This window comes from Diospyros lotus, chromosome 12 (assembly GCF_014633365.1).
Source record: "Diospyros lotus cultivar Yz01 chromosome 12, ASM1463336v1, whole genome shotgun sequence".
Classification (NCBI taxonomy): Eukaryota; Viridiplantae; Streptophyta; class Magnoliopsida; order Ericales; family Ebenaceae; genus Diospyros; species Diospyros lotus.
In genome coordinates, this window is record NC_068349.1 from 4,885,649 (window position 1) to 4,902,936 (window position 17,288).

Genomic DNA, 17,288 nt, shown 5'->3' on the forward strand with positions numbered 1-17,288 from the left:
TTGCATTGGCCAAACTGGTCGCAGTCACAGTGAGTAAAAAAGCTTGCACTTTGGGAATCGAGCGTCAATGCCCGACAGCTTACACTGACTGACTATTATGTCTTTGTGTTTATTTATTTCTTCCTGCTTTCCCCAGTTATGCCTTGTTTGGATAGGTGATGTTTATTTGTTTCTGTGATGGGCTTTGGGCTGTTCATTTATGGACCGGGCCGGGTTTATGGAGGTTGTGGCCTGGCTTTATTTACGCACAACGAAGCCCAATATCAACCGTGACGTGACGTGGCGTCTTTGATGATGATACGATGAGTTGTCCAGCTTTAATTTAAATTTTAATTCAATTGACAGAAAGATTTAATTAAGAAAAAATAAAAATAAAAAAAGACGAAAGTAGTTGAGATTCAACGTGGCAAGTCTGTCCTCCTAAATCGTCGTCCACGGCGGCGTGGCTTCGTGGCAGGGCCTGTTTGGGAACACCTTATTTGATTTCATGGTTTTTGGAGAGCACATGTTTGTCAATTGTCATAAATGGCAGGGAGAAAATATCATAATTTAATAATCATAGCTCATGTGGTTGGTGAATTTTTTAAGATTTAAAATTTAAAATTTTAAATATAATTTATTTTTTTAATTGTCTATTAATAAATGACTTATTTTTTTAAATTATAATATTATATTAACATAACGACGTGATATCATCGTTATAACGAATATTTTCTCCTCTATGAGGTGAATTTTTTGACAAATTATTTATATATAAAAAAAATCAACGTGTTGGCCCGTTAAAATCAGCCAGTGAAGTTAGCCGGGTGGCCCATTTTGCAATACCCAACGGGATCCGACAAGCATCTTAATACCCATGCCCATGGGCACGCTCGTCTTACTTCATTTTTTTTTAAATAATTATTAAAATAAATAAGATAAAAGATATTAATATAATAACTAAAAACTTTCTGAACCAAAATATGAAATGATCAAAATAAATCTGAAAAACATTACAAGATTTCTATCAAACTGTTTGTTAAATTTTTCAAAATTTATTGACAATTATATTTTTTTTATGTGTTTGTTAATGCATATAATAATATAAGAGTTTTTTTTGACAATTTATATTAATCATAAATTTATAATTAAAATAGTATTTTATGATTAATATGAATTGTCAAACAAATAAAAATAATATTTTATTTTCTAAATTTATGTTCAAAAATATATTTAAAAAGAGTTGAAAAGTATAAATAATTATTGTTGGAATTACAATAATTTCACCTAGATAATTAAAAGTAACCAAAATATATTTTTATAATAGATAATAAAATAATTTAAAAATTGGTGAAAGAAATAATGTCATTTAAATTTTAAAAATTGTCAAAATATATGATAATTTAAAAATATATTAAATAATATTAATTATAAAACTTAAATGAATAAATTCTTTTAATAAATTTAAATTTTTGAAATATATTAAATGGCATTAACTATCCTACAAGGGGTATATAGGTAATTGAAACTTATCTGTAAAATATCAGATAAATTTATCTAAGGATCTAAGGAAGGAGATTAGATAAATTTATCTTAAAAGATGGAGATAAGAGATCGGGTTCTTTTAGAAATAGTCATATAAGTTGAATGAACACATTAAAAAGGCCAAACATCTGAAATGCTTCATATATCTGAACTTTTCTTCCTCTTATCTTGATTAATAAACACTCCCTTACAAATTATTCCTACAATTTATTTAAATTATATTAAATATTTTTATATAATTAAAATGGATAAATTAGAAATAATTGTTAGATATAAGTCCTAAAGACCAATTCTAGTGATATAAAGGGACTCGATCTTGTAATTCTTTAAATATTATTTAAATGGCAAGTTTATGTTTAATTTAAATTGCAATATGGTTTAAATTATAAAACATACATCCATTAGTATAATAAGTAGTGGATATCATTTTTAAGCGTTAAAAATACAGGTTACGGATAATCCACAGTTCGTTATACTATAAACATGTTCCTGGCCAGATACTTTGTAATACCCGAGAGTAATTTGAGGACAAAAATGATATTTGATAAAGGGCATAAATGGAATTGTGGAAAAAATAAGACTATAGGGTACGCTAATACAGCTTTAGACAACCAAATTAGTCGGAGGGAGTACCCCGAACCCTAGATGGCCAAGGAAAATTGTATAGAAACGACAAGTGATTTAAATTATGATTTTTAGTGGAAAAAAAAATGAGATCGGGAAGAATTTTCGGTACAGCAAAAATACAGTTGCTAATTAGGTCGTATTACCGAATTGTTATAAACGATGTCTAAAAAGTCAACAGAGAGTGTCAAGGACTAGTATTCGATGCGTAGAACAACCCTTAAGTGGTTTCAGGTAAGATCGAATGGATTTGAGGTCAAATCAATCAATTGGGTCTAAGTGTAATTTTTTAAATTTGTCCGAGGGAGGTCAAAACGATAATTTTTTGAAAGTTTCAAGGGAGAAACAAGAAGTACTAATCTCGAGGGACTTAGTGATAGTGTTGGGAAGATCAGGGGCTTAAGGATAAGGGCCAAAATGCAAAAGAGACATTTCAAATGGCCAAAGTGCAATTTTCAGGAAGTTATACAAGCATAGCCGATTTGGCCATAGATTTGGCCGAAAAATCTAGCCATTTGACAGCTCAGGACCGTCAGGGAGTGGCCTAGGGTGGTCTAGGAGGCGTGGGGAAGAAGCTTTGGCCAGAAATTGGCCACGTGGGGGTCAGATTTTGGCTATAAATAGCCAAAGGTTTCGGCCGAATTTGAATCATCAAATCGCTCAAGTTTGAGAGTGAATCGAGGGAAACCAATAAGGGGCTTTTGATCCTTGAGGGAAGAGGATCATTTCTGGGGATTTTGGGAATTTTTGGAGTGGTATAGGGGTGGTTTTGCATTTGGCCGTGTATATATATATGTATATATATTGAGTGAAGATGAAATCGGGTTGTAGAGTGATCGATTGAGCGATCTAATAAGGGGATTTTAGTCGCAAGGCGATGGGTAATTGATCTGAAAATTTTCGTGTCAATCGGAGTTCAAATCGAAGGTCAATTTGGCTTGCCGAAAAACGCAAAGCTTCGCTGAAGACGGACTGTAAATCATCAAATCAGGCAGCTTCCGGTAAGTTTTTCGGCCATGTGAAGGTTCCATTGTGATCGACTTGAAGAGGGCTTCAAGATGGTGTCTTCAGATCAGCCATCAGAGAAGGTCGCCGGTCGCCGTCACCTAAGAAGATGATCGGAGGTATTTTCGGGTTTTTTTAAATATAGAAAATTCGATAAAAAATAGAATTAAAGGAATTAAAATTCTGGAAAAATATCCATAAATTCAAGAAGGATGAATATTTTATTTTAATAAATTTTTATCTTGGAAATTTCTTGAGGAGATAATTATTTTGGATTTTTGAAAGGAAAGGTAAATGGAAAATAAATAGGATGGATTTTTAGAAAATTCTGAAAAAATTCCAGAAGGATAAGGAATTTATTTTATTAATTTTGGTGATTTTTCTTGAAGTATATTCGAAGGAAATAAATGATAAATAAATTTTCTCAAGGAAAGGTAATTATGGAAATTTGAGAAAATAGGAGAAAAATCTGGAAAATTTCCATAAAATCCCAGAGGCTTATAAATATTGTTTTATGAATTATTATGGAGAAAAATTTGGAAAAATGATTGAATAGGTATTTACTTGAAATTATCGAGAGAAAAATAGGAAGAAATTAGAGAAAAATAAGTAGAAAATTGAGAAAATAGATATTAATTTCCCTTTGAATGCACATGATGTCTAGGGTATCATTGAGGCTCGAATTTGAACTAGAGACCGCCTGGCATGAGAATCAAGGTCGATCGGGCACGCATTTCGAGGAATTTTGAATTTAGCCCAAGATGAGTGTTCGCCCCCAACTTTGTTTTGACTTGTGAGTGGTTCGACCCGAAAAGAATTTAAGTGACATGTGAATGGTTTACTGTCAATGTTCATCCCTATGGCTTGGTTTATTGTGATGGATTGTCCAAACGGTTATTTATACATGCATTAAATTTCGTATGGTAAATTGCATACATCGAAATGTTGATTTTAAGCTATGCATGTTATGATTTTTTCGGCATTGGCTTGTTTTGTGTCATCCATGTGGGACGTGGGTTGGTAACCTGTGACGTAGCCTAGAGTGACAGCACTCAGGATGCGTACATAGGATTAATGCTAGGTGACCCACTTGGGACGGGGCTGAGACGGACTTCACCCTACGGGACCCAAGTGGCGGGGCTGAGAGTGGACACCACCCCGATTGTTAGCTCAAGTGGCGGGGCTGCGAGTGGACACCACCTCAGGTTCCTTTGAGCAATAGCATTAATGCCGAGGTGACGTCGATTCCGAGGATAGTGCTGATGTGACACTCTTGGGGCTAGGGTTGCGTTGGGTTTTAGAATGCTTTTGAGTAGGAGCGTAAAGCCTAACAATGACAATGAGGTGATTCCCGGGTTCATATGTCGAGGTTGTCCCTCTTAAGTAGGATTGTTTTGCCAATGGGCCGAAGTGGTCGTGTCGCCTTTAGAGAGATTGCATTTTCTCCGGTTAGGGTTAAGTGCTATGTGGGATTCTCTTAGGCTGGTGCATGTCAGGATTTATCGATTTTATATATGATTTTGCATATCTGCATGAAAATATTTTTGAACTCTCACTTAGATGATTCAGCATCTAAATTGGACTATGTCCCTGGAATATTCAAACGTTCCAGGTGAATGCAATGGCGCCAAGGGAAAGAATATCATCGAGATGTAGCGACTATGTTTAGTTTTCGTAGATTTTGTCCATGATTACGATGTTCAGAGGTTATGTAATATTTTGATATTTTCATGTGAAACATCGATTTGATTATTGTAAAAGGAATTGTCGGTTAAGGGAATTGTCGGTTAAATATTATTGAGGTTTCGATCTTGCTTCCGCTGATGTGATTGATATTACCTGTCTTAGTCTATTAATTCTTAAATTTTGATATGCTAAGAAGGTACGATTGGGATTGTCGGGAAATGACTATGATGAAGGTATGTATGTCAAGAGGCTTGTGTTGTGATGTGAAAAAAAAAAAAAATCTCGAAATCTCGAGGTAATGGACGTTGTGGGAAAACGGGGCGTTACATAATTCCTAATCTGGATAATGACAACTCGTAAAGGCCAGTACATCGTCTTCTTCCTTATTCAGTATGAGATACTGAAAGATAAGATTGGTGAGTCTCGTGCCATTCTATATGAGATATAGAAGGAAGATGAGTAAGTGCTCGTTACAAGAACGAGTTCACTGAACGAGATTGTTAATATTAAATCACATGGGTTATTTCTCACGGGTCAATAATTTAATGTTAGCAGTGATTTTTGCAACTAGTCCTTAGACCTGAGATGACATGGATATCTGTGTATTAGTATATTAAGATATTAGCAATATTATGTGATTGTTCTAATCAAGGATAATCATACGTATCTATGTGCCTGATTCAGTGATACATGAGGTATGTGTGCATCAGACATGAAATCTATCACTTCAAGATTTATGAGGAAGATATTTTATGCGATCCAGTAATTACTTGAAGATTGAGAGAGTTTTTGAAGAAGTGTTCTTGAATCCAAAGAGGTAAGTTAGAAATTTTTGTGAAAAATTTATTTGCTTATCATTCTTTTTGAAATTCTTAGATAGAAATGATTTCGAGTGGACCAACTCGACATCCTACACTTGGAGAATTAAATGGCGGAAAATCTAACGATGAAATCGGATTTTATCAAAAGAGATAACTTTTCGTTTTTGTTTCCAATTAGTTAAACCGTAATTTCTGAAAAATGGGATACCTATAAACTAAATTTTAATTTTCGCTGCGCATATGATAAGATCTATGTAATCCCAACAATAATACTATTGAGGTTCGTTGATTTGTAAGAAATTCTCTAAAATTTGAGAAATAATAATAAGAACTATTCCTAAAGATATGAAATAATAAATTTATCTTTTTATTTTCTCTTGTCTTTTCTTATAATTAAAAATAAAGTAAATAAAAAATAAAACCCATATAGCACAAAAATCCACGAGATTCATCTTTAAGTTTTGTGCTAAAGTACAATGAACCCATTTGGGTTCATCGTAATAAATTGCAATAAATCCAAATGGTTCATTGTGCACAACATGTAAGAAACCCAAACTTAGGTCACAGTCATTCCAAATTTGGAATAATAATATTAGAAATTATTAACGTTTTTATTGTCATTATTGCCGGGAAAGAGAAAGAAAGACAAATGAGATACTTGAAAAAAAAAAAAAAAAAAAAACCTATAACAAATTGAGAAAAAATTCTTTAAATGTTGGGTATTTTTGGTCAATTTTAAATATTTAACGAGAGTTCACATATTTTTAAAAATGACATGCACCTTTATTAATAATTAATTAAACATGAAAAATAATTATTTTGCCTTCCTAAAACAATTTCATCTCTCGAGCATCTTATTTCCCTTTCTACTTTATTTTCCAACGAGTTGTAGTATCCCTTATTTTCTCTTCCCTAGCTACATATCTTTATTTAATGACTTAAATGTCTATCTAACTCTTAGATACTATTTGTTAATTAATATATAAATTAAAAAATGAGATATAAAAAGTATTCAAGATAAAAAGGATTTTTTTATTATATTTATTAAATTTACTCGACAATCTTTTAAAAAAAATTATGTGAATTTTTATCTATAATTGTTCAGATAAATTTATCTAAATTTATATATTATCCCTTTAGATAAATTTATCTTTGATTTTATAAATAAGAAAAAATGACTTATATATTTCATAATATATTTGTCGATGTTCAGATTTGATCAACTGTGATTCGTCGGCCCGTACTAATAAAATAAACTTGAATACAAAGAGAAGAAACGAATAGCACAAATAACAAACAATACTCAATAGAATTTTTACGTGATTCGGCCAAAATGATACCTACTCCACGACTGTTATTTGATAATTTTGGTAGAGTAACAATATGTATTTTATCATACCCATACAATGGTGTTTCAACCCCTATTTATAGAATGAGGTGTTTATAATTTTGATGACTTCTAAATATAGAAGGATAATATCATATAGACAATTTATCCTTATTAGCTCTACAAAATCGGGAATAAATTTCGCATTATCAGGGATGTGATTTGATCCAGATAAGGCACGTGGGCCTTGCCTCCCGTTATTACACATTATTTTTACCTTGTGAGTTGATCGGATTGGCTAGTGAATTAAAGGCCTTGTTGGGAGCTCGCTTACTCTCGTTATCAGAGCTCGGGTTTAAGCGATTTACGACCTTACTGAGGTGTCATCGGCCTTAGGCCCATTGAACTTCGGGAGGTTGGATCGGGCTGCTTGGTAAAATCTGGTCTATAAGAGGTGGTTTAGAACTAACCCATAATAATATTCTAAAAAATTTAACAAATAATTTAATAAAATTTTTGAAATACTTTTCAATTTTATTTTGATCATTTTATATTTTAATTCGAAAAATATTCAAACTTTATCTTGATATAATTTTATTTTACTCGTTTATTACGGTAGTTTAATAAATAATTAGTGTAATTTAAATAAATCTTATAAATAATTTATATAACAAAATAATTGAACTGCTGAACATTACTATTACTGATTTCAAGTCCATATTGCGTGCAAAACTAGTGCGAGGATGGAAGTGGTCCTCCTCCGGTCTCATCAGTCATCACCATATTATATGGATGACGATTGGTGGATGCCATGGCCATGCCGGCACAAGAAAAAAAAGAACGAGGTTGCAGTGTGAGGGACACAAATAAGCAAAGAAATATCAAAAGAGAAACATGGTGGAGACGGGAAAATTGCAATTGTGATTATTCTCAGAAGCCAAACAAGGGAAGTCAAAAAGTGTAAACGAAACATTGGCACCATCGACTCTACTGGGCAAAAACTTTTGATTTATTCATTTATACCATTAATATCCATTATTATTAATATTCTATTCCAAATGATGCAATTGCAAACACCAGTTTATCTCATTTAAGTTTATTCCATCTAAGTTTATTTTACACCTCTTGTATCTTCCAAACACACTTCCATTTTATTGAAAAATATATTTAAGTAAACTGGATGTGCAAGCGGGCGGTAACTCTTACATAATCTACAAACACACCAGTTTATTGTACACTTGCTGTACCTAAATAAATCCTTCTCTAGGAAATGCTTGTAGCCCTCCCAGGAATTCTTTGACCTCTTCAAGTTTCAAAACCCTCCTGGGTGGTGATCGAGAGGGGCTCGGGCAAGCAAAGATGGACCTTGTAGCTAAGTTGCAGAGTCAGTTTATTGATTTATCTAGCTCCATGTATCGTGAGGTAATAGTAGGAACCCGAGTTTCTGGAAGGTTATTTTGATATGGGTTCGTTGTTTTTGAGTTGTATCGATTGCGTTTTGTTTATTTGGGGTTTTCTGATGATGGGTTGCTGTTTGATTTTGGTGGAGAGAAGGGTTTGTTAGACCAACAGTTTGCACAGCTTAAGAAACTGCAGGATGATAGCAACCCTGACTTCGTGCTTCAAGTGGTTTCTCTCTACTTTAACGATTCTGAGAAGCTTCTGAATAATTTGGCCACTGCACTGTCAGAATCTCAATTTTTAATTATTTTTTTGTTTTCATGTATGCAGTGTTTCTGTTGATCGTGGATACGATGTTTAATGGGTTTTGTTTTCAATTGTACAGACAACAACAGATTGTAGATTTCAAACTGGTTGATTCCCATGTCCACAAGTTCAAGGGTAGCAGCTCTAGGTATCTATTTCTCTCTTCTTCTTCTTTTTTTTATTTGATCTGTGTTCTCTATAATAGTTGTAAATGTTGTTTAATGGCATTTTTTATTTGAAGAATTAGCGTTTTTATTCCATGGTGAATATTAATCGTAGACCTTGTAGGGGTCAGAGCAGTATCAGATTCTTAATAAATTGATGCTTTTATTCTGTATTTTGGTGAAAATTGTGTTCTACTGTTAACAGCATAGGTGCACAGAGGGTGAGGAATGTGTGTATCAACTTGAAAACCTGCTGTGAAGTGAAGGACCTTAATGGGTGAGTTTTTCTTTAGACACATTATCTTTGAACAAATTTCCAATTCCTGGTAATGATATCATATAATCTTATTTGTCTATTGAAATTCATGGTCCATTTCATACCATCTATGAGTTTATATTGCAATGGCCATTATCCTGAATTGTGACCGACTTGATTCTTTTCTTACATGTATTTGTGCTTTTACCTTGACTGACCGGCTAGAACCCTATTGCAACTCTTAATCCTTGCGTGAAGAGCTTGCCCATGATAGAAAGAAACCCCTTATTAATGACTTTAAGTAACGACAAAAAATATGCCGGGGAATCTTAACTGTAACTGTTTGGTGAATTTTATCAAAAATTTCTCTTCAAAATAAAAAACAGCCAGCCTACATTCTTATCATCTAAAATTTGTACCTTCTGTATCTAGATTTTGTCATATCATCTCAACTTTATATCTTCCCTTTCAGTTATACAGTAAACATTTCCCATATCTCTGGTTCTCACCATCTTAAATATTTAATAAAGCTTTCTTTCCTTTTTCTTTCTTTTTCTAAGTAAATAAAGCTTTCTACCTTTTTTTTTTTTGGGTTTGAAGATGAGCAGCCCTGTTTGCTTGTTTTTAGTTGTGCAATTCTTGGAATATTTGCTTCTACTTGTAGCAGGATCCTGTCTATTGTTTTGTATAGGTTTTGCCCTCTTATGGAAGTCTGTATTTCTATGACTTGTTTATCTATCAACTTTATTTAAGTGAAGCACAAGTTTTTCCCAGATGTTGTAGCATGGCGCATTTCTTTTTTCCTTCGACAGTTGCTATTCCTGTATGCAAGTTAAAAAGAGTGTAACTAGAGCTGGACCTAGGAACTATGTCAAGGGGTGCCAAGGTAAAATTATTCAAACTATGAGGAGCCAAAATGCTATTTTGTCTCATAAATATCTGGTGAACACAATGCCAAACTGAAATTTTGGGAGGTCAGGGGGCCTTCATCTTCTCAGCAGCATACTCTCTGTCTGCTGTAGAATGCAAGTTCCAGATCTAATATGATTATTATTGTCTTAACAAGAAAGTGTGTAAGGTGATCGATGTGTTTTCTTGAATCTTTATAGAAATCTTAAACTCTTTATAGTAATTATTCATCATTGAGATAAACATGGTCTTGTAGGCTGTTTACCAATTTTGTCATCACCCCATTTGTTACTACGACACAAAATAAGGATTGGTTCATGAGTTTATTCATCTACAACCATAAGTCCATAGTTATCGCTCTATGTACTAGTGGGTAATTTGGTTTGATCATGGATAGACATATCTATCATTGTGTTTTAGTGTACCATTTTGAATTTATTGCTACTTCTGCTAGCATTCAGCTCACTAGATTCAACAGATCTTTCATACAAATCCCTACTTACTCTTTTTTTTTTTTTTTTTGAAATAAACAAAATATAGGGCAGACTGAAGTAAAATTAAAAAATAAGAAGGGGGAAGAGAGATTGGAGAAGTTTATTAGTTAGATTGCCAATAACATAACAGTTCTTGTTCCTTCGAAGAAAGCTGAAAGTAGAGTGCATTCAATTTCAAGAGGCCAGTATTAAGAGGAATGGCAATAAAGACATTGTTTCTGTAGGAGTTATAAAAAAAAAAAAAAAAAAGAAGCCTATCATTACCGGCAAACAGAAATAGTTTTCCTGAAATGGCAGAAGCTGCAAAACATTAGCTTAGCACTAATATATTCGGAGGGACGGGGTGTTTTTACTGCATGTTACGTTGGCTTGAGTATGGGTCTCATGTTTGGTGTGTTTTGGTGTCAAAATGTCCTGAAGTTTTAATCATATGATATGGGGATATGTATTCAAAGTAGAGAGCTTATACGGACACATCACGAACACAAAAACATATTGCAAATTAACTTGAACTTTGATATAAGATGATGTTGACTCAAAATATATTTTCAATTAAATGAGTTCTTTTTTCTTTTCCTTTTGTTTTGTATATTTATATTGTGCAAGAGGTTTAAAGTTTCCGACTGGTATTAAAGGTTTTGACTAGTTCTTTTGAAACATAGTTAAAAATAAAACCTATGTCTAATTTGCCTTCAATCAGTTGGACACGGACGCTTTACCCTAAATGTATCATACAGTAGACATGATCAGTACTCTTGGAGGAATAAAAACACCCTTGTACACTGGTTGGTGTATGCTGAATGGTATAGGACAAGATTTATAGCCATGCTTTCATTGGAATTTATACTGTTATTTTGAGATTCTGATGTTGGGATGACTTGGCAATTTTTGGTCCAGGTGTATGGCGTGTCTGCAACAATTGAAATATGAATTTGATCTTGTGAAGAGCAAACTTGAAACATTGTTCAGGGTAAGCACTTCTTGAATGTGGGTGGTACTTACGATGGAAACAATTTCTTTGAGAAGTGAGGTTACTAAGGATGCCCTCTAACAGGAAGCCTTGTGTACTAGGAACACCCTTTATTAGGCTTTTTTAACCTTGTATCAGTATCATTTGTTTTTTTGTTCTCCGTGTTTTCTAACGGACCATTAATCAACGTGTCTATGCTTTCACGTTCTATTCTTCTAAATTCTTTCTTTGTTTGTTGTAGCTGGAGCAAAAAATTGTGGCAGCTGGGGGAACAGTTCCGGTTATGGGATAAGTACAAACAAATTCATCTCCAAAACCTGTGAAGACAAATTGATTGGGAAGGTTGGTATTGGTGAGTTTTTATGAGTTAAGGTAGTTGACAGCCAAATTGCTTTTGGGATCCTGTTAGATATAGGTTTAATGCCTTTGCATTAAAAGGTTTGGCGATGGTGTAAATAAGATTTTCTATCCTACAACTTATTTTCATCATTGCAAGCGTATGGTCTCTCATCTACTGTTAAAACAGTTTTGATCATGCAGATCAAGACTTTTTTGTTATCAATTATGGAAGTCCTTCTATGTTATATAATGTGTGTATCAGAATGGAGTCTGAGTTTGTTGGGTAGCTGGGCGATTTGACAACTCTAAAGTTCATTGCGGGATAAACGTGAATTGGGAAATGCTACATAAATATCTTTTATATTTTGTGAATTATGTTGTTTACATTTGCATAAAAGCATCAGTATCTCAATCTTATTAAATTAAGAGACCGTACTTGTGATGTTCGATGAAAGTCCTGAGACAAAACTGAACAGAATGATAGTAGAACCAGAATGTTATTCTGCTGCAAGGCGGCAGTGAAACTGACAAAGCCGTGCGAAAATGTGCAATAAGTTTAATGAGTGCAAGTGCAGAGCAAAATTGAGAAGCGAATTATTGGGTGGGTGGGTGGGTGGGGGCTCACCAGGCAGAGCTGAGCAGCTGGATGAGATAGACTGCACGGCGGCGAAGAGACGTGTAAATAGTAAATACACATGAGCTGAGCTGGTGATGGCCATTGATGGAAGAGGAAGAAGAAGCAGGAGAAGATGCAATCCGCAGCAGTATTCAGGAGTGGGAGGCCGCGGTAGAGGTGCAAATGATGGGGGCGGGGTGGGGACATGGGTGGTTGAGTTTGGTGCAATCAATCAGTGCTCATTTCCATGCCTCCCATATTCAATGCAACTCTTGAGGTTGACCCGATAGCCAGATACTATAGGAGTGATTAGACCTCAAATCTAATACTAATGCGACGAGTTGCCACATGTGTTCTCATTTATTCATTTATTTTGATATGCTTGCTTGATCCATAAATTATTAAGCATGAAGCATGTACGATTAGTTTATTTTGTAAAAAAAAAATTGGATTGTGTTTCGATTGATTAAAGAAAAATCAAAGGCCTTCATGTGCCATCATGGATGGACCATTTCCATGCCATGAATCATTGGTACAACCCCTCCATTCTAACTCTTTTATATGAGCTCTATCTGGCTTTATCATGCCAATGCTTTTACCAATTGTTTCCTACCCCTGAAACTCCCCATAATGACTGTTCCTTTTCGGGGTTGTGTGTGTGTGTGTTTTCCGCACGTGCTTGTCTAACCAAGGTGCCTACAGTTTAACACGTGTTTAATTTAATGAAATGATAAGAAATGAGCCGGATTAAGGGGTGACTTAGAACTGGGTCCTGCAGTGGCAGTCCACTGGAATTCGAACAAAATCTAGATCGGAAAACAACAAAAAGGAATCCTGATCGGACGACACGCACAGTTGTTCGCAGCCTTTCCCTCCCCGCACCCAACCAAAGCTGCGGGCCTCCAGCTGTTTTCACACCACCTCTGTGGCACGTTGTTCACTGGTACGTGGCATTTTGAATTATATATTTTGAAAGTTGTTAGTAGATTATGGTTTCATTATGACTAATTATTTATCAATCGAATGGTACAAATGGCAAGGAAAGAAGTATATAATGTAGGAAAAAAATTAAGTACACTCAATGTGTTAAGACTGGGTCATGTTATTACACGTAGAATATATTTTAAGTATTTCCCTCTGTAGTGTAGTGTAGGGCTAACTTGTTGCCTGCGGATTAGGCAGCAACCTTGGAGTCATGTGGTCCTCGCGTCCGAGTCACCGCAACTCGGGGAGTGTGATGATCTGTCGCTCCGAGCCGACACGCAGGCTCGGACAACCGTTTAGGCCCACGAACCTAGCCCCGGAAAGAAACAAAGAGCCACTGTTTAAGTAAACCTAAATAAATATTAATAATTCATCGAAAAAGTAAAAGCTCTGGGCTTGCAGAAGAGCATGTTGTAGTAGTCATTGCATCTTCGCTGGGAAGCCAAAACATTAGTACTAATCAAAGAGCCAAACAACAAGCAAAGCTAAAGAAGCGTCCAGAAGAAGAAGCAGAAGATCGCCAAAAGCCGTTTCCTTTCCTCGGAAGCTTCATTTTCTCTCTCTTCTACTGTCTGAACTCTGATGAATCTTGGACTTTTTTGCTGTGACCTCCATTAAAGCCTTCACGGCCATTTCCCCACGAGAAACCCTCTACTCTCTAACTTTCGCCTCACGGGAAAGCACCGCCAAAGGCTGAATCTCCTCTCTTATATATGTCTTTGTAAGACTTTGGTTGCCTGGCCGTGGTGTTGCGGGAGAAGAAGATGTTGCTGAGGGCTGTGGTTCGTTTGCTTTGTGTTCTTCAATGCGGGTTGTTGGCGTTCTCTTTGTTGGACCCTATTGATTTCTTGGCGCTGCAATCCATTCGGAAAGCCCTCGACGACGTGCCCGGTTCCAATTTCTTCGCATCTTGGGATTTCACTTCCGACCCCTGCAACTTCGCCGGCGTTTATTGCGGCGGCGAGAAGGTGATAGCGCTGAATCTCGGTGATCCGAGGGCGGGCTCGCCGGGCCTCACCGGCCGGATTGATCCTGCCATCGGGAAGCTCTCCACTCTCGCTGAGTTCACCGTCGTCCCCGGCCGTATATTCGGCACTCTGCCCTACACATTGTCGCAATTGAAGAACCTCAGGTTTTTGGGAGTCAGCCGGAATTACATCTCCGGGCAGATTCCTCCGGCGATCGGTCAGCTTAGCGGGCTACAGACGCTTGATCTCAGTTACAATCAGCTCTCCGGAAATATTCCGTGGTCCATCGGAGCGCTGCCGGCATTAACCAACGTCATTCTCTGCCACAACCATCTCTCCGGTTCCGTTCCGCTCTTCAAGTCCCAAACCCTAACCCGGCTCGACCTCAAGCACAACGATCTCTCCGGTTCTCTCTCGCCTACCTCTCTCCCTCCCTCTCTCCAATACCTCTCCCTGTCCTGGAACCGGATAGGAGGACCCGTGGACCGGCTCCTAACTCGCCTCAACCGCCTGAACTATCTCGACCTGAGCTTGAACCGGTTCTCCGGCAGGATCCCGGGCAATATATTCACTTTCCCGATCACAAACCTCCAACTGGAAAGGAACTCATTCTTCGGTCCGGTTCAACCGGTGGATCAGGTCAGAATCCCGACCGTCGATCTCAGCCACAACGGCTTATCTGGCACGATCTCTCCGATGTTCTCGACCGTTCAGAATCTCTACCTCAACAACAACCGGTTCACGGGTCAGGTTCCGGCCAGCTTTGTAGAGCGGTTGCTGTCCGCCAGAATACAAATACTGTACCTACAGCACAACTATCTGACCGGAATAGAGATCAATCCGACGGCTGAGATTCCGGTGAGCAGCTCGTTGTGCTTGCAGTATAACTGCATGGTGCCGCCGATTCATTCGGCTTGTCCATTGAAGGCCGGGAAGCAGATGACGAGGCCGGCGTCGCAGTGCAACGAATGGAAAGGGTGAATCCGATAATTCGTCCTGTTGCCAGGGGCATAAAGGGGAAAGACTAGATATAAAACCATAGTTCTTATGGCGATTTTACATATTTGTGAAATATATTTTGTCGGGAAAATGAGCTCTTAAATTCATTTATTTATTTGTAAGCCCTAATTTTAATTTTTTTTTTTTTATCATATAATCTTGTCTTGGTACGTAAACATTAACAAGGAAATTATAAAAAATATTACTCACTTCACTTGGGTTGTAACACCTTCATCAGTTGAGGCCATCTCTAAGTAAGATGTAGCATGGTAGCTACTGCCCACACTAGGCCATCCCTAGTGTGGATACATACGGACTTGCAACTGCTCGATTGACATATATTTGAGTACCTTGTAGTAGGGATTCGAAGGTTGACATTTGACTCTAGGTGCATTGTCAACAACCACAGAACCTAAACTTTAAAAATATTATTTTATTTGTTTGTTGGGGGGGGGGGGGGGGGGGGGGGGCAATGCACGTGGGTGAGGCAACAAATACCTGCTTCGCCTATGGGCAGGAGGAGGAGGCAGACGGCAGGCCATATAAATGTCCTACCAATTTGTCCTTGTGATTTGCCGTCTTATGCAGCTGCATCTTTACTTTGGGACAGTTAAGGGCAACAAACTTCTTCCTTATTCCGTATTCGCAATGGCACAACAACAACAACACTTGGGACGGCTGTAGGGCAACTCCCAATTCAATGTCTCTTTGATTCCCTTTACAATATTAATAATAACTCCAAACCTTCCAAACCAATGTTCAATCTTAAGACAGCATCTCTCTTTTTCTTTCGCTCTTCTTCCTTCCCCCCCTCTTTCAACCATGACGTGGTCAAAGTCACCCTCGAATCTTGCTTTTTCGGTACAAATATACGACCCTCTATTTATTACTTTTGTAGCAAGAAAGATACCGATATCATGGTGAATGTGCATTTATCTATATTAAGAAAAATAAGAACTTAATTTTATTTGTCTTTAACGCGAGGAAACAAATAATTAAGGAATGAAGCGAGGAGGAATGTATAAGAAAGTGACTAGTTTATGGGGAACATGTGTCGCAGTGATTACTGAAAGATGCATTCTGTATGATTGTTGCTTAATTCAGGCCCCATTAGGGTATGCTTTTAGGCAGCTTCCATTGTTTCTAATGGAATTGCATGTGGCCTCATTCATTTTTTTTTTCTTTTTTTGGCTAGAACCCCGGTCCCACTTTGATTGGTCCCACTTTAATGGAGTTCTTTCCCAATCTAAGATCTATTTTTTCTTGTGAATAATATCTATTTTGATATTAATTGAAATAGGGCTATTATTTTTGTAAGATTCTTATAGAAATTTTCAGATATCTGAGTTATCTTATTTATAATCTATTTAGTACCTCCATCAAGGAGAATTTTACACATTTTTAGGCCAAAAGTTAATGTTGAGCTCTTGAACTTTTTTTGATCTATGACAATCAGATTATTATCACTTAGGTGGAGCACTTTATTAATTGATTTCCTGTCAATTATTATTATCATTATAGTTACTTGGGCATTTCTCGTTTGGTTCTCTTGGGCCAGGCGTTATGGGCCCAATGAGATGATTAGATTTGAAAAGCATGCAGTTTGGGCACAGGTTGACGATGGAGAGTTCCAAAATCAGTAACCAACATGTTAACACTACCCTATATATTATAAATATATATATGAAGTAAATAAATTATTAAATCATTTTTTAGCATTGAATAAATAAATCGTAAACTTGAAAGGAAGGGACGTAGATGTAATTAACTTTTTTCTTTTTCCTCTGGCTCTCTCTAGACACAGATATGAATATGAAAGAAAGAGGCCCAAAACTGGGTTATGTTGGGCCCACGAGAGGCCCATGCTTGTGATGGATCGGCTTTTGTAGAATTTT

At 36.4% G+C, this 17,288-nt stretch overlaps 2 protein-coding genes across 2 annotated transcripts; both read left to right on the forward strand.

The window, feature by feature from the left end:
• The first annotated feature begins 8,174 nt into the window (after positions 1-8,174).
• LOC127787307 (histidine-containing phosphotransfer protein 1-like) lies at positions 8,175-11,976 on the forward strand. The gene is made up of 6 exons (XM_052315280.1): positions 8,175-8,409; positions 8,542-8,672; positions 8,774-8,842; positions 9,064-9,135; positions 11,415-11,487; positions 11,729-11,976. Exons 1-6 carry the CDS (start codon positions 8,347-8,349, stop codon positions 11,777-11,779), a joined length of 459 nt encoding a protein of 152 aa, XP_052171240.1. The 5' UTR covers positions 8,175-8,346; the 3' UTR covers positions 11,780-11,976.
• A 1,763-nt stretch (positions 11,977-13,739) lies between these two features.
• On the forward strand, positions 13,740-15,600 carry LOC127787305 (leucine-rich repeat receptor-like serine/threonine-protein kinase SKM1). The gene has a single exon (XM_052315279.1). It carries the CDS (start codon positions 14,191-14,193, stop codon positions 15,373-15,375), a length of 1,185 nt encoding a protein of 394 aa, XP_052171239.1. The 5' UTR covers positions 13,740-14,190; the 3' UTR covers positions 15,376-15,600.
• Positions 15,601-17,288: the final 1,688 nt, after the last annotated feature.